Source organism: Sturnira hondurensis, unplaced genomic scaffold (assembly GCF_014824575.4).
Source record: "Sturnira hondurensis isolate 20B ecotype Veracruz unplaced genomic scaffold, ASM1482457v3 Scaffold0004136, whole genome shotgun sequence".
NCBI lineage: Eukaryota > Metazoa > Chordata > Mammalia > Chiroptera > Phyllostomidae > Sturnira > Sturnira hondurensis.
Genome location: NW_028076767.1, coordinates 37,289,883 through 37,308,944, shown reverse-complemented (window position 1 = coordinate 37,308,944; position 19,062 = coordinate 37,289,883). Strand labels below are relative to the sequence as shown.

Genomic DNA, 19,062 nt, shown 5'->3' with positions numbered 1-19,062 from the left:
TTTTTTAAAAATAGGATTTCAGCATTTAAATGAGGGACAGGGATCAGAGTAGAGAACGAGAGTTAACGGAGTGAGGAGACATGAGGGTATATGAAAGGACTGACTCCGATAAGAGCAGAGCTACACCACTTTTTGTGATGAGAATGAACAGTGAGATGGATACATTTGCAGATATGAGGGTAGAAGGCATTTCTACCTATTTTCTCTGTGATATAGGGGGAAGGTTTTGTAAGTGACTTTAAAATTTCTAAGTGTACAAAAAATTTCATCCAAGTATGCCAGACTGTGTACACATGCATAGATTAATTTAATCCGTCACTTCACAAACAGCCAGCCCTCTGTATCTGTGGGTTACACATGCATGGATTCAACCATGTATCAAAATGTTTGAAAAAAAGTCATGCAGTTCCTGATGTGCACCTGTAGTAGATATTATAGTGAATTATTAGGAATGAAGAAATTATTTCAGTGCCCTCAGTGGTTTTCATGGAGTCCTCTTAAATAGAAAAGCATGAAGAGTGTAAGGTGGAGTTTAACACTGAAAATATTCACCAAAAATATTTTACATTGTTGCTGATGAGAACTATGTAGTTAGGCCTATGTTAGTTGCATCTGTACTGAACATGTACTGACTTTTTTTTCTTTCTTTTATTCCCCAGCAGTAAAGTATAACAACTATTTACATAGCATTTACACTATATTAGGTATTATATGTAATCTAGAGATCATTTACAGTATACAGGAGGATGTACACAGGTTACATGCAAATACAATACCATCTTATGTAAGGGATCTGAGTTTCTGTGAACTTTCACATCTGTGGGGTCCTGGAACCAATCCTCGCTGGGTGCAGAGGGGCAATCATAGTTTGCAGTTGCTATTGCAAATTGAGTTTTCAAAGAATCCTTTAAATTCCTAGTTCTTTAATCAATTGAAACCAAACATCATTTTACCCATCATCTTACTCTAATAAACACCAGTCTTGAGTCTAATCCTTCTACAGAAAATATGAGAACACTGGATGTCTGACAATTTGTTAGTAAGAAGTTTTGATGAAAAAACAGATCAATGTAGATGACAAATAGCACTAAACCAAATGAAAATTGAAAAACAAAATTCTCCAAAAAGAGTTTTCTTAAAGGACAGAAGAATCATAGGCTACACTGGGGATAGGAATGCAAAGTACTTGAGTGTAGCTGAAATTCTCACTATTGTGTAAAAGGGAAAAGGTATCCATTCATTAACTGAACTGTCATAATTTGTTAGTACAATTATACATAGTAATTATTACAGTCACCAAAAACTTACTACATGTCTACTATATAACAGGTAAAAACTTTTAGTTTGGATAAAATATAAATTATATCATTTTCCATTTTAATTAATATGGTGTCTTAGCAAAAATACAATTAACAGTCAAACTTTGCCTTTGTTTCCGAAGCTGCATATCTTCCATGACTCCTTGAATGTGATCAACATTTTCTTTATTTTCAATGGTTACATCTTTTCCATAGGCCCAGGATGCCTGATTGGAGATCTGGTCCAGCAGACCTTGACCTTTTTCACGCAAACCTTGCAACCCTACATCTAAAAGAAAAGTTATTAGATTTAATCTCCTAAACAACAGAAGTGTTTTCCCTCCAACTAAGCCTGCTAGCCGATACTGTACTTGGATCCCATTAACCTATCTTGGAATGGAGTACTCTGGACATTTTGAGCAACAAAACCTGTTTAAATGTGACTCACACCAGTGTTCCCCTCCCAATGCCAAATTCTCCTTAAAGAGATTTTCAAAGAGGTAAATTTCCACAGATTATAATAGTTTTTAAAACTGAAAGCAGGAAAAAAGTGTGAGAATTTTTATTTTAATAAGTAATAGTTTTCCATTTTTTTCTTTTATGGTTTTATATATTCCAGTTTTTAGGAGAACAAGATAAATATTTAGTTCCAAAAAAGATATGAGTTACAAGACTTCAAATCACTCAAGCAATATTAAAGGATGCTAAACATTTTGAGTATAAGCACTATCAAGCTTATATCCAACAAGAAGCAACACTTAGAATATGTTAGCAATACTGCAAATTAGAGAAATAAACAGAAATTTCTTTTCTTTCTTGAAGAAAAATTGTGGCTCAAGAAAACTTCTGACATTTTCAAATAAATTTCACTTGGGATATTAAATACTAAATATGTATATCAAGCATATCATCTGTTAAAATAACAAAAACTCTAAGCATGGAAAACACCAATACAAACACAATTTTCCAAAACCTTTCAATAATTAATTAATCTAGTCCAAATACATATTACCACTTTCTACTAAACCTCTGCCTTAGGTTTCTGCTGCTGCTCCTATACTCGCCTTTGGCCTCCTATCCCACTCAATCCACCCCTACTTTCCACTTTTAACATCCACTGTCTACCTCTCCAGGAACGACATAGAGAAAGTCACTGTATTTACCACTCTGGTAAATGCTAAAGGCCTTGATCTCCAGTGAGAGAATTGAACCATTTTCCCCTTAGAGAGTAGGTAATCTTGGCAATATTTCCAGTTTGGAGAAACAAATAAACAGAACCAAACCAACTATTTTTTCACAAGGTTAGGATATAGCAACAAGAACCCTTGCATAAAACACAGTTTTGGGCATACAGTGTTTATCACAAAACACTTCAAGCTAATTCCAGTTTATGCATGCACTACAAATAACTGTGCCTAGTATACGCAAGACATAGCACCTGTAGACATAGCTGGGTAAATAAGATAGGCTAAAGGTCCAATGAATGAAGAGTGACTGATCAATTATGCCCTTCAAGGGAAAGAAACACTTTTTTATACTAATTTTTCCTGTAAATATGAGTTCAATATACATGACTTGTTTAACCATGGTTAATATATTTTTAAAAGAACCTCTATGTTTCAGCATTTTTAAAATCTGCTTACCAACACTTTTCAGCTTCTCTTCAAGCAGTTTTAAAGTTTGCTGAACCGATGCTCCATCAGCTGGTGCTACATCTACGCACAACATCCCTAATAAGCCATCCAACTGCTGAGACAACTAAAGCAGAGGGACACCAAAGAGATAACCCTGATGTAATCAGCTTCTAAAATGTTTAATGATTAATGAGGTTTATCTCTAATGAGGTTATCACAATTATACTTGAAAAAGACTATGCTGTTAAAAGACAAGAACGGATAATTAGAATACATGCTATCTGAAAGACAGAGCACAAAGATGCATGCACCAGAAAGGCAAAGAAATATATTCAGGTCAGCAGTATAAAAGTTATGAAAATTTCATTTCATTCTATGTTATAAAGTATAAATACTGAGAAACCATCAAAATATCTACTAGTTGGGACACTCTATGTAGACAAAAAAGGTTTAGTTGCATGCAGAATGACTTAAAATTTTTTTGAAAAATCAAAGATTTTATCTCATTTCCCCCTCCAGTACATTATTTTACTGTTCCAGAAAAATAATTAGGAGACATGCAAATCTGCAAAAAGTATGTGCAGATGGGTGTTCAGATAATTTCAAGAAAAGAAAAGCAATCAGAGAAGACACTTACATCTTGGGCAACCCCATGAAATTCAAGAGCGGCTTGTAAGAGGTTTTGTCTAAATTCTAGCTGACTGGCCTGTCGATAACAAACATCACTAAGCTGTTGCTGCAGGGACTTCAGTTCCACAAGATCCTCCTCATCCCCAGCATTTAGGAGTGCTGCAATTTGCTGATTAAGCTCCACATATACTGCAAACCATTCCTATAATAGAGATATCACAATAAAGTGAATTAAAGATAAAATTAGCTTTATTATTTGCTGGAGAACTACATTTCCTAATTTCTCCAGATACACTAAGTAGCATGCAAAAGAATTTTCTTAGGCAAAATTATTTAATTGAGATGAAAAGTCTCTAACCCCTAACTCCTTCCACTGCAATCCTTGGAACTCATTCCTGCCAAGAGCAACATTTCCTATAGCCTCATCTTGGCCTCTAAATGTTCCCTTCTCTTATTTTATGTTGAACCTGTCCACTTTTAGAGAAAGCAGTTAGTCCTACGCTGTTTTCATAGCTGGCATACCCCAAGCCTTCAGATAAGGGGATGGCTGCCTCAGTTCTTGTAACTACTTCCAGATCATTTCTCCAAAAACCACGTCTCACTTGAAGTGCATGCTGTCAGATTACGGTACACCTTCCCAACCTTTCCTGTTGCATGCTCTCATGCAGGGAGTTTAGCAAAGTCATTGCCTTTCTCTCAGCATCAGCCTTCTTACCGACTTCCACCATGCAGACATCCACTCAACACTGAACTCTCAGTTCCTTGACCCCTTCCCTTGTCTCCAACTATGCTGTACTCATCTGACCTCAGCTACTCATTCCAATGGGCATAAAAATCTTGTAGTTATATAACAGCTCCCAAAATCTCAATTTTAAGAATCCTATTTTCCAACCACCAGCTACCAGCTCTCCAATTCACACCCTTTAGTATGCTCACTCTTATAACCTCACGGAGCCTACCAATCCATCCACCTCAGCATCTTTTACTACCCAGCACTTAGGAGCCCTGTATCCTCACTTCTATCTTTGGTCAGAGGGCTCTCCTCCCTTCCATCAAATTTACTTGTCAAACCTCAGTCCTACTTTTTTTGACTACTATCTCTATACAAGTAGGTAAATATGGCTACTCATGGTTATCCTTTAGAAATTACTACCGGCCCTGACCAGCATGGCTCAGTTGGTTGAGAATCAATCCACAAAGCGAAAGGTCACTGGTTTGATTCCTAGGCAAGGCTCATGCCTGGGTTGCAGGCCCAGTCCCTGGTTGGAGCGCGTAACACACCTAGGTTTCTCTCTCCCTCGCCTTCTTCCACCCTTCCCTTCTCTCTAAAAATAAATAAATAAAATCATTTTAAAAAGTTACTATTAAATAGGCCTTTAGCAATCCTATTATATTTCTCTAGACAATTCACTTTTCCATTCTCATGATTATTTTTGTCTAACTCTTTAAATCTCCAACTTCCTTTTCACCTCTTTACTCTCAAACAGAAATCTAACTTCTTAACTCACTAGGAAACAATCAGATAAGTCTCTCATCTCACCAACAAATCTATAACCTTCCCTGCTCCTGTAGCCTTATGCTTCACCCTCCCTGTTGTAATAACAAATGAACCGTTCCAGAGTCTAAGGGCCAACCACTTGGCTTGTGTGTTATATGCTATCCTCTGTTGCCTATACAAAGGCTTTGCTCTTGCTATTAATTCTCTTCTCTCTCTTTCCCATCAAGTCTCCTTTTTCAATGACATTATTTCCATGAACATGCAAATAATATAAATCTTATATTAAAACAAAACATACCCTTATGATATGTGTGTTTTACTGTACATAAATTAAACCTCCATAGAAACCCCTACAAATCCCCATTGAAGGAGTTCTCTATACCCATTCTATCACTTCCTACTCTCTAATTGTGCCTCCCGCTCTTATGAAATCCCTTTTGTCGAATTCTGAGTCTTTTCTGATTGGACCCTTCAGCTGCATTTCACAAACATGACCAATGCCTCCCCCTTAAAATGCCCTTTTCTCTTGTTTCCTCAGACACAAGGCTCCCTTTGGCCTCCCTGCTGGCCCTCCTTTCTCTTCTTGCCCTCTAAATTTAGGAGTGACCCAGAGTTCAGGTTTCCAAGGCTTTTTGTGACTAAATCAATGCTCATTGGGACTGGATGATTTCACCTACTCTCATGCCTTTAAAAAACATATATAGGCTTGTAACTCCCAAATTAATATTCTCAATTCTAGATACTGATTACCCCACTGTCTACTAGCCATCTTCATTCAGATGACCCTTACATATCTAAAATTTAACCTGTCCCCAAAGATACTGATTTTCAAGCTTCCCAACCTGCTTCTCTCGCAAGTTTTGCCACCTTAATAGTAGTTGCTATGACCTAACCTGATTCTTCTTAGAAGAGCAAGTCTTGCTGACTTAACCCAGGAATCCGACGACTTCTCATTACTTCCACTGCTTCCATTCTATTAGTCTCCTTTCTTCCTATTTTGTTGTTAGTCCTTACCCCCTATTCTCCACATAATAGCCAGTGATCTTTTAAAAAACATTAATCAATTCTCGGCTAATAATTTTTTTTAGCTTCATTTAATTATGCTTTTAGAAAGAATCTAAAACTTAGTACTTGACTGTTTTTAATACAAAATGGTATGTTAAAAGTTTCTCTAAATTCTACTTCTATTAACCAATCAATATGCTAGAAATTTGTCATCATAATTTTATAAAACATGAACAATTCCAATACATGTTTTAAAGTGTTGACTTCTGTTTACAAAGAGAACAGAAAGCTTTTAATAAAATATTAGAATATCTTAAACAGCATACATTAATACACTTATCAGGCATCAATCTATTCTCAAGGTGACAATGTAGTGCCATCTATTGGTTAAAATGGTGTAATTTTCTTTTTGTAAACCTTTTAGAATAAAAAATTTTCAATCTATTCAAAAGTGGAAAGAACAGCACAGTTGACCCTTCAATAGCATAGATTTGAAATGCATGGGTCCACTTCCACATGCATTTTTTGTCCAATAAATATTATACATGTATTTTCTCTTATTATTTCTTAATAACATTTTCTTTAGCTTATTTTTTTGTAATACAGTAAATACTACACGTACGAAAGGTGTGTTAATCAACTGTTTATGTTATTGGTAAGGCTTCCAGTCAACAGTCAAGCTATTGGTAAATTTTAGGGGCGTCAAAATTATATGTGGATTTTTGACAGTGAGGCAGGGGAGGAGGGTTTTGTGCCCCCAATTCCCTCATTTTTCATGGGTGCACTGTACAATGAAACCCCTTTCACCATCCATCTTTAGTAATCGTCAATTCAGGGCCAATTCAGTTTCATCAGTCCCATCCAATCTGTGCCACCTCCTAATTCTGAAATAAATTCCAGGTATTATCTCATTTAAAGAAATGAGATCCATAATAAACCATCATTGCTTCTTTTCTTTGGCAACATGTTGTTTATAAATGCAGATGTCAATGTATGCAAATATGTCCTCAAGTACTAAGGGCAGAAGAATGGAAAAAATGCTACATTTTAAGCAAGTCCATGAAATATAAGTTTCTCTGAGAGGGAAGGAGGCATGGAGGAAGGGACAGAGATGGTGAGGGGAGAGGGAGAAAGGATCTCATCTAATATCAAGAGATTGGTGTCTGAACCTTAGTCTAGCTCTCCACCAACAAAAAACAAACTCTCCCAATTTCTTCATGTATAAAATAAGGTGACTGGTTTTAGAATAATGTATAAGATTCTTTTCAATTCAGAAGTTCTGAAATTTATTACTGACTTAACATTAGTAATAAATGTAAGCACATAAAAAGGGTCACCCTTAAATAATTTGTCTCCTTAAATTGATTTTAAAACCTTATAACAAAAAAAGAAGCACCTAAACAGAGGAATCTCTATGTATACCATTTGCACCTCATTCAACTATATGCAATGTAAAAATGTACTTTTCAATATATATTTTTGTATATATAGTTATACTTCTGTGAACTTCTTTATAATATAATCTAATTTGTAACTGCATTTATTCCTCTTAGCAGCTTTTAAAAATATAAAATATAGATAAATCCTGTCTTTAGGATCCTCATGTGTCATATATCTGTATTTAAAGAACTTCCGGATAATTTCATAACTTTATCCCCTAGATGAAGTCTAGAGTGTACTACAGCAAAAAATATTTTCAAGAACTAAAAAGGAAGACAAACCATAGAATATAGTTAATTCTGTAGTAATATGTTCCAGAACAATCCACAAGGCTCAAACAAATCACAATCGATGTCAAAAATATCAACAGAATTAAGTTATTTAAAATGTACCAAGAGAATTAAAAGACTGTAACCTCAGGAACAGAAGTTATAAATTAAATACAAATTATTGAATATTTTCTAAGCATAAAAGAAAAAACCACTATGCTGGAACCTATGAAATATGGGAAATATGTAGATTTTTCAATCACAGAACTTCATTTTTAAATTTCTTAAAAGGACTAATTAGGGAAAATGCAAAAACAATACATTTAGTAAATATACAGTAAATATTTAGTAAATAGTATCCAAATCTTGTTATACCACCTACTTACAAATTATTCCCTCAGCTAGATTACAGTTCCTGTAGGGTACAGTTTGCATTTTATCTGCAAGACAGTTAATCCTTAAAGCTGATTCGTGAAATAGTATAAAAAAAATAATATAAGGAAACCAAACACAGTGCTATATACTTAAAAGGAAAATAATTAGGTCAGATATTGTTAATATGCACCTCTAATAAAGAGCAAATGATTCTTGGTCAACAATTAATATTTACTCTTGAGAAAAGCACAGTCAGCATTTATTCTTTAATCTCACTTAGTTAAATATACATTTACTAATACCATCCCCGTCTTTTTATTACCATTTCAACTAGGAAAGTTGAAGGGGAAAGAATTAGAGAAATACAACCTTCAGCTGACCCTTAAATCTTATCTGGGCCCAGAGTTTAACATTACTATTGGTCAATTATTTATATTGTTCTCCACTGTTGTGCATTTAGATTCTGAAGGTCAAGATGCCTATTACATTCACCCTTGAACACTCCTCCTCCCCCTCAATTAATACGTAAATCCAATCAGAGTACATTCGACCACTTGGAGCTGCATCTGAAGGTGGGCTGACTTCTTTTACTACCTATTTATGAAGAACGGTTTTATTCTTCATATTATTTGTAAGGCTGAATACTGTAAGTATATGTGTGTAAACTGATTGGTTTTTAAAGATAGGTAATCTAAGAGATAGAAATGAATTTGAGTCTTATTTTTCAAATTTTCTAGTCAATCTATTTAACATTACCATAAAAATATGACTTGGAGGAGAAAAGGAGGTAACTGATCTGCAAAATGGATAATCACTTTCTCAATAATGAAGAGTTAACTATAACTCAGCATAAGCTTAACATATATCAGTTTTCTCCATGCAACAAGATGTTAAATTTTTTTGTTGTTGTTCAGTACAGTTAGATGTTAAATTTTAAACCCTCTTGAACAAGTATTATCTATAATTTGCCTACAGAATTCACTTCCCAATTTCATAACTGTGATTTCATATCTCCCTCAGTTACTAATGTAAACCATCAAATACACAAAGTACAAACACATATCCTGCACCCTATGTACTCACTGTCCATCGGTTATGATTAATGTAACAATCTTACAATTAACTCTCAGGCATTGAATCGTACTATACACCCCCAACAAGTAGGGACAAGCTTCCCGCTGATGACTTAAGAATCAGTTTCTGTCTTAAGGACTACAGATGAAAGTCCTATTTTTGTACTATCACTCTTTCTTCGTCACTACAGTTTTTAATATTTCACATGAATTGTATATATAAATATGTTATTTAACTGTATTGGAGATAAAACCAAAGCCAAACTTCAATGAATATGTACTTAGTGGTCAAAATGTATACCGTATTTTGCCATATATAACACCTTTTTGCCAAATTTTTGAGGGAAAAATAAGGATACGCATTATACATGGGCAGTGCTAACTCCTATGTGAAAAGTGAATTATACATGGGAATTACTATTAAAATGTGGGTGCTCATTATACACAGCAAAACATGGGTACTTTATGGCCCCTGAACATTAAACATACTGTATGCTTATGTGTTTATACCAAAGTTTATAGCAACTTAGCATTTCACATGCTATTAATTATGCACATGAAGAATAGCATTGTAACTGGCAGAGGAAAAAAAGCCCTCACACTATGCTGGCTCTCGATCTCTTCGTGCTTCTGCTGTAAGGCCTGGGAAGCCCGAATGGAGTCTCCAATCCCCCACTGGGCTCTTAGTTGTTCTGACCCAGGTCCTTCAAGCCAGTTCACAACCTGCAAGTAGAAGTTGAGATGAAATGTTAAATAAGCAAAGCTTTTCAAACTTTCACTCTAATTGGTTTTCCTCCCAAAGTTCCCCAAGTATTTTTCACTTAAATTCTTTAAATTCCACTGCGTAGGCAGTAAATATTTATTTTAGAACTATACAGCTGCAACAGGACAACTTATCCGAAGCCTAAACTGAAAGAATGCACGCTCCAGAACCTCAGGCTTCCAGCTATCTGATCATCTGCCACAGCAAAAGAAGATCAAAAATTAACTAATGATAAGATAGAAAAACTATATAATTTAGAGTTAGAAATGACACCTGTCAAATTTCTTATCTAACCCTTAGGGAACCTCTGAGTTTTAGAGAGATTAAGTGACGTGCCCAAGGTCACATAATCCATCATTGAAAAATAGGGCCTGAAAGCCATGTGTCTGTCTTAATACTCTCCCCAAGGCACTGATGAAAGTGAATGAATTAACATAAAGTTAGAATGCTATTTTGCTTACTTTGAAAAGAAAATTAAAAACCAGCTAGTAGTAGAATTATACTACTAGTAGTGGAATTATACGACTGTAATACACTCTAGGCACCTTAAGATCAACAAAACATTCAGACCCACAAGATTATCTGAAGTCCCCATGACACCAATCTACTCAGACGGATGCAGGGTGGGGACTGGTTTCCCAGAACAGCAGCACTGGGCATTTCTCTTCTCCAGAGCTGCGGAAGCAGTCCAACAGTTCAGGTGTAAGGAGATGAGATCCATAAGTACTGGTATGGGATCAAAACCTCACATCCCCCACCACAGTGGTCATGCCTGTTATAAAGTCAATGAACTTGCCCAAAGTTAAACCTTTCATTAAGTATTAATAGTTTTCCCAATCCAGATCCAGAATATTTTTTACTATAAACAACACTGCCTAGTAACATAATTAACATTCCAAATTTTTATCAGGTTTTCAGGAGAACCGAGCTAGATGGTTAAACAAAGATCAAATTTCCATGAAGAAGAAAAAAGATTTTTATTAAATCTTTATCCACAAACATGTGTTCTCTGAATCCACACAAATACAATGAAGCACTTTTAACAGAAAAATAATTTTATTAAGATATACCTGTTACTAAACTGGAATAAGGAATTCAACAACTGATGTATGGTTATGCTCCCAAGAAGTGAATGAGGGTGTCTCTGAAGCATAATATTACATAACCAGGGGATTAAACAGGCTTAGCTTAGAAGTTTATAAGAGAGTATCACAGACTCATAATGCATTTCAGTTACTACCAGGTTGAAGTACATTCATTTTAAAATCTAACATAATTATATAAGTGACATGCTATAGGAAAAAATCATATATGTATTTCCTTTCATTAATTCTTATATGCATAATGTTTTCCTTTGTTGGTCCAGATTTTAATGCCACAGCCAATTCTCACAGAATACAAGGAATTATTCTAGCCTGTGTTTTTCACTTAACATTGAACTATACTATAATGATTTTCCATGTGGCTACAGTATAATTCTCAATGCTTACAAACCTTTTTTTAAGAAGGCTTAATTCCATGCCTCCCGCTTGCCTGCCTGCCTTTTTCCTTTCCTTCTTCTGTCCCTCCCTCCTTCCTTCACATCTGTTCAACCAAGCAACCTGTTCATCCTTGTTAAGAACTAAGTAATGTACTACCTCAAATAACTATTATACCTGATTTCCAGAGTCCAATTCTCTATTGTTGAGCATGTAGAATGATCCTGATTTCTACCAATTCTAAGTAATTCCATAATGAACATTATATATAACATTTTTATATTTAGCATTATATATAGTATTTTACAGTTATATATAGTATTTCTTCTAATTCTGTATTGTTCTCATTACTATGTAATACAAAAATGAATACAGAATCAGATGTAAAATGGCTTTTAATTATTTTCAACAATATAATCAATTGTTTCACTAGAAATTTCTAAATTCTAAAAAATAAGAGCGGGATGAAAGCATCTCAAAAATATTTAACAATGTATTATACATTGAAGACACTAAACACTTAAACTTTGCTTTTAGAATGCTAGAAACAAAAGAAGCAGGTTACCATAAATCATGATAACTGGGGAAAAGCAATTTACTGACATGTAATTTTCAAAGAGCCATAAATAATAAAGTAAAGGCTTCTTGGTGCAAAAAATCCAGTTCCACAATCAAGTACACATATAGCTTTAATGTATGCTAAATGTAATTTCCCTTAGGATGCAACATCAGTAAATGTATGACTATTTCCAATAAAAATGATGCAAATTGAGATTAATGCCCTAGTAAACATATTTATTTAAATGCATTAATGATAATGGTTTACCAAACCCAGTTATAAAACTAATTTCAATCAGGCCATCTTGCTCAGTCAATCTTAGTATTACCTTACTGCAAAAGCAGTTCCATGCTTAATCTGTAACAGTATGACCTCTCAAATGGTTACATTTATATGCAAAGTATAACCTTGAAGATGTGTTCCTAAAATCTACCATGACAAATTATCTGCAAAGGCCAAAAATGCGTGTTACTATCTACCATTTTCATGACCAGGTAATTTCTAAAGAATGCAAGAGAGAGAATTTGGAAGTATATGAAGTCACGTCAGGCAGAAGGGCATGTCAAACATCTGACCCGGTGAAAGAATATGAGGAAATGGGCACATAACCTCTAGCTGTACACTTATGCAACTCCTATTTTGCCTCTGTGTTTCCTTTCTATAAACAAGAAAAAGCACATGAATGATTCCAGAAATAACATTTGCAATGCTTGCAATAATTACTGCCACAATAAATAACAGGAATCACAAGAGCATTTTTCAGGGAAGTGGCATTATTTCCTACCCAGAAGTATGTGATGTCTAATTTTTATGTGTAGCAGCAGCAGCCCTGGCCACATAGCTCGGTTGGTTGGAGCAATGCCTCAATATGCTAATAAGCTTGTTGGGTTCAATCCCCAGTCAGGGTACATACAAGAATCAACCAATTAATGCATAAATAAGTGAACAACAAATCGATGTTTCTCTCTCTCTCCCATCACTTTCCCCTCTCTGTCTCATAATTTATGAAAAAAATTTCATTTTGTTTTCATAAATAAAAATGAATGAATGAATGAAAGCATGAAGTAAGCAGCAACAGCATGGAGAACACCTGCATACCACATGAAGTCTTATGCTACCAATTTGAACTGTGGGAAATAAGGGACTGATAACTATAAAGGGTATTATTTATCATATAGTTTATTTGTTAGAGATATTGATTTCTCTTTACGCTTTCAGGGATAAGTCAGTGAAAAAAGAAATTTAGAAAAATTCAATTTTTGCTAATTTAATATAAGCAGAGATAGTCAACTTTGATTATTGTCATATAACAAAAAAATTTTATTCCATTTTCCTCAAATCTACAAGACTGAAGACATTACAGTTTATGCTCTCTGTGTGCTGACATGATCAATATATGTTACCACACAGCTAAATTTAAGTAATCATTTAGTGAGGGAAATAGATCTTTCCCTAAAATGGACCAAGTGTAGGACCATTAGAGGATGAGTATTAATGTTCTAACCAATTCACAACTAATGCTCATAAAGAAAACTGAACAGTAGTGAAGTTTGTTTTTAACAATAATCTTGTTACCATCATCACCACCACTATAAATATTCTCATCATCTCCCTTCTCTATTTCTTCTGTATCTCCTTGAGCTGGCCCATCATTTCAGTAACACATGTGGCAATACATTAATTAACTCCATTGCCCTTTCATCTTTTTATCATAGCCACTGATCCCAGGTAGCAAAGCACAAATGCTGAATGAATTATCATCTCTGCGCTGCACCTCAACAGCCAGCCACAAATTGTTAGGGTTGTATGACAAGCCAGAAAGGTTCCACCACAAATTCAGTATCAACCTACCTAAAACTACAACTATATGTCTGTGGTAATTTCACTCTTTCAGTCTCCACAAAGAAAATCTGGAATCGCCTCCACCTCGTCTAAACCTCTACTCCTCTCTTCAGCAACACCCTACTATCTGCCTCTGAACCCACACCACAAGCAGATGACCTTTGTTTCTCATTTTGCAAAAGAAGGCCACATCACACAAGAGCTCCATCTTCCTGATGTCTGACTTACACACAGAAGCACCTCTGGATTCACCCGACCCACCCTTCCTTCTTTTACAAAAGGGGAGTTCTCCCTCTTTCATTCTAAAGCTAATCTCTTCAACTGTGCTTCAAAGTCCATCCACTTCCACCTGGTCAGGAACTTGATAGTATTAATTTACTCTTTCTCTTTTGTATATCGAACCCCTTTCTCCAAATAGATACATGCCATTAGGCTTTAAAGCTCTTACAGTTTTATTATTAAGAAACCAAAACCACTACACTTGACACCTACTGTGGCCGGAATTGTGCTCCCCACCCCACCAATTCCAACCCCCAGTACTTCAAAAGGTAACCATATTTATTTAAAGGTAGAGTCTTGAAAGAGGCAATTCAATGAAAATGAGGTTGTTAGAGTGGCCCTATTCAAATGGCCAGTGTCCTTAAAAGGAGAGGCAATTTGGACACAGGTAGCAAGGGAAGGTGATGTTGAGACTCAGGAAGAAGATGTGCACAGAGAAGACAAGATCCTTCCCTCACTGTCCTCAGAAGGAATCAGCCCTGCTACCACCCGGGTCTTGGACTTTTAGCCTTCAGACTGTGAGAACATATTTCTGTTGTCTAAGGCCTTAGTAAACTAGTACAACCCCTCTTCTACGACTGCTAGGCACTAGTCAATTGCTTATCTTTCCTTCAAAGATAAAATTCTGAGAGTCAACTGTATTTAGGGTTTCCTCCACCACAACTTGCTCATTCCTGAATTCATGCCGATGTGCTTCTGGCCCTGCCCCTCATGTTCTGTGTTCACCAATGACCTCAATCTTGTATATTCTAACGGACATGTTGAGTCTTATTCAGTCTTTCAGCAGCATTTGACAAGGCTTTCAACTCCTTTCCTGAAACGCTTTCTTCTTTTGGCTTCCTGGATGCAGAATTCTGTTTTCCTTCTTCAACTCTGGCCAATCCTCCATTGCCTACTTTTCAAGAATATGCTCTTCTACTTTACCATTACATAGAAGAGTCTCTGAAAGCTCAGTTAACAGGCTCACTTCTCATCTAATCTCAGCTCCTTCTGTGGACAACTCTCATCCTTTCAAAGCCTTTGATTCCTATTCATATACAAATGACAAATGTCACCAGCCCAGACTTCCCTGACTTCTGGACTTGTTCAGAACTACCCTTCTACATCTTAACTTAGATGTCTCCAAGTCACCTCAAATTCAACATATCTAAACCTAAATTCTTGATTCTTCACACTCTTTTCCACCTATACGTAAACCCAAACACCATCTAGTGTTTTGTAACTGTATACCCCCACTACCCATCAAATCTTGCAAGCCATAAAAATGACCCACCTCTGATATCTTCTTTCTCACCCTTAGTCCCAGCAGTCTCCCTTCTGGGAACTTGAATGGTTGCAATTTTACAACACTTTAGTCATGCACCATAAAGGTGAGAACTTTGTCTATTTCACTCACCATTACATTCCACCTAGCACAATGTCACAACTGACATACACATTCATATTTGAATGAGCAAATAATAGATACTAATAGAAAAGTCACTATGTGCCAAACACTAGCCATTTTACAAAAATTATCTTCTTTAATCCTTGTGAAAGCCCAATTAAAAGTAGGTGTTATTATTGCTGTTATTGTTATCCTCAGCTGACTGAGGAGGAAGCTATGGCATCAAGACGTTACAGTTCATTCCCCAGGTCAAGCAATTTGAAAATGGTAGAAAAGGGTGAACCCGGATTATCTGGGTGACTTGATACTACTATGCTATTCCATCATTACGGTTTTCAAAGATACCCCTTTATCTGCTGCTTTAGTTATCCATGGTCAACAGTGGTCCAATAACTAAAATGAAAAATTCTATAAATAAACAACTCATAAGTTTAAATTGCGTGCTGTTCTGGGTAGTGTGATAAAATCTTCCATTGCCCCACCCAGGATGTGAGTCAGCCCTCTGTCCAGTGTATCCTCACTCTATGTGCTATCTGCCCATTAGTCACTTAGCCTTCTCAGTTATCACACTGTCATGGTATTGCAGTGCTGCGTCCAACTACAACACTTACTTTACTTAACAGCGCCACAAAGTGTGAGAGCAGTGATGCTGGCTATTAGGACAGGCTAAAAAGAAGCCATAAAGTATTGAAAAGGTACTTTCCTCTAAGTGAAAAGGTATGTAAATATGTGAAAAAAACCATAGTATATTTAGGTCTCTGTACTATTCATGATTTCAGGCATCTGGGGAGTCTTGAAGCATATTCCTCATAGAAAAGGAGGACTACTGTACTCTTAAAGTAACTGGCTAAGCTTACCTGGACTTAATACAAGCTGTCTTTAACTTGTGAATACACTGCATTTAAAAAGTTACATATAATTAATGCTCAGAAATCTTTAGTTTCGTCACCATGAGATAAAACCTAAATCCCTTTACCTGGAAATCAAGATCTTCCACAATCCAGCTCCTGCCTCATTTCAAGCCTTTGTACTTACAACATCCTGATGATCTTGTCAGGTATCACTCAACTAGAGGCCACTGGTTTTGTAAACAAAATTTTATTGGAGCATAGCCATACATATTCATTTACAGAATGTCTATGCACTACCATGGCAGATTAAATAGCCTGCAAGAAAAATACATAACTTCTTGCAGATTAAATAACTGCAAGAAAAACTGTATGTAATTCAGAAATCCTTAACATTTACTGTTTGGTTTTTTACAAAAAAAGTATGCCAACAACAGAAAGTAGACTTGTTGACTAGATCTAGTTGACTGAAGTAAACACAACTGCTGCCATTAAGCAAGCTCTGGGTTCTTTCAACAAACCTTTCGAAAGTGGACTTAGGATCCCTGTTTTAGTAATAACAAAAGGAAGGGAGGGAAAGAAGGAGAGGAAGGGGAAAAAAGGAAGTTAGATGGAGGTTCAGGTGGCTAAATAATGTAACCATTACCACACAATAAATATATGGAAGAATTAGGATTCAGAACATGGTTTTTGTCTATGATGGCCAACAATTTTTTCTCGATGGCCAACAATTCCCGATGGTGCTTTACTGCTTCCTTTTTCTTCGATAGAGTCTGGGGTTTCATGCTGCTATTATTTATTCATGCTGTTTTTTATCCTCCACAAAATGCTAACTCTTTTAAATCTAAAAAAGGTGCCTGGTGAAATCACACATTCTTGGAAGACAAATTCAAGTACTACCTCTTCCACTAGGTTTTCCTAGATTGCCTGCGACCAGAGGAGTAGGTGCTCCTACAAATGCCCAGAGAACTTCAGTCATAACCTCACGACACTCAACGTTCTACCCTCCTTAAGGTTAATGATAGCAAATGCCAAGTCCGCCTTTATACCCTCTATAACAGCCAGCACAATGTCTTCTACGTAAGAAGCACTTAATAATTATCTAATGAATAAATAAATCTAATAAAAACATTTCTAATCTGGATTTTTAAGTAAACTATTTTAAGATTTACCTCTTAATAGTGCAGCACAAAAATTCAGAACATAGTCTAAATAAGAAAAATGCCTTGGCACTGATTTTTAGTATAAAGGTAACTAAAAATTTATAAATAATAAATACATTGAAAGGCTTCTATCAGTTTCATATAATAAAATTTAATACTATACTTACTTATACTACAGTTTATCACTTTGCTAGAAAAACTCAATGCCCAAATTAACAAAAAATTAACAAATTATTAGAAATAAATTATCGACAATAAAATGTTATTTATTGTAAGAATACAGAGACCACGTTTTCAACAACTAGTTTTTTTCTGAAGTTCATTCTAATGGTGTGAGCTGAATGCTCAATGTCATTATTCTAGAAAGAACATAACCTTAATGCAAATACTATTTGTAAAACTACACATAACTAAAAATAGCTTAGAGTCTGGTTTTATATATCTAAGGTTCTCTATAAATAAGGTTTGCATAAATAAGGCTCAGCATAAAATCAGTCAGAGTAAAAGTTATTTTTTAAAAAACACAACACTTATAATTAAAGAGAGTTAAATATATTCAAAGCAGATACCTACCTGCATCACCTTCTGCTGAATTTCTTCTAACTGTGTACGCTTACTACGCTGCCTACAAACTTCCTGGTAACGGGTATATTGCTCTCGCAGTGAATCTAGTAATTTCATAACCTGTGGCTGTGCAAGTAGTTCATCATCCATAGGAGACCATGACACCCCTCCATCTGAGCCATTAAATCGACGCTGCTGTAATTCGGATAACAATTCATGCCCTTTAACAATAAAAGATACTCATAATCAGTATCCATAAATAAATATAATTCTTCTCAATTCCAGTCTCTTATCTTTAGAACCTACCTACCTATATGTCTGCCTACCCAGTACTGAAATATAGTTTTAAAATTTACATAAAGAGAAAACTGCATGCATGCATATATATGTATACATATATAAATATGGTATACTTATGTGTTATTTAAGATATCACAAATACATACACTAAATATGCTATACTACATAGTAAATATATATGGTGCATATATATTTTATCTATATTTATCACAATTCTTCTAATCGGTGGATTCACTGCTCAGGATATTGTGCCAACCAGTCCTCTTCCCTGTAGAGCACAATTACACTCTGGAATTTCTGTCTGATAGTAAAAATCAATACTTGGCAATATGTTATATGATTTCAGTATTAATTCATACTTTTAATTATAGCTCCTTAAAAAAATGATGGTGTAGCAAATATTTGATTAAAGGTAGAAAGTCTTTATTACTGGTACAAAATAAATAATATCTATAACATATTACTTTGAATCATGAGAGGCCAAAGAACTGCATTCAATGTTATTCAATTATAGCAAACTAAAGCAGAAATATCCACCCATTCCTGAGAAATTAGAATTGCAGAACGTGTAACATCTCAAGCTGTAAGTATATTAACAATTTTAAAAATATACTAATTAACAAATTGTTTTTCAATGATTATTCAGGCACCAAAAAT

At 35.3% G+C, this 19,062-nt stretch overlaps 1 protein-coding gene across 1 annotated transcript in view; it reads right to left on the bottom strand.

Annotated features, from left to right (window-relative positions):
* The window catches only part of SESTD1 (SEC14 and spectrin domain containing 1), a 90,707-nt gene that overhangs the window by 10,490 nt on the left and 61,155 nt on the right, over positions 1–19,062 (bottom strand). The window contains exons 9-13 of the mRNA XM_037044358.1: positions 18,115–18,326; positions 9,823–9,945; positions 3,570–3,764; positions 2,942–3,056; positions 1,428–1,587 (exon numbers count right to left, since the gene is read on the bottom strand). Of these exons, the coding sequence (XP_036900253.1) occupies positions 1,428–1,587; positions 2,942–3,056; positions 3,570–3,764; positions 9,823–9,945; positions 18,115–18,326 (805 nt within the window). The remainder of the gene's footprint in view (positions 1–1,427; positions 1,588–2,941; positions 3,057–3,569; positions 3,765–9,822; positions 9,946–18,114; positions 18,327–19,062) is intronic.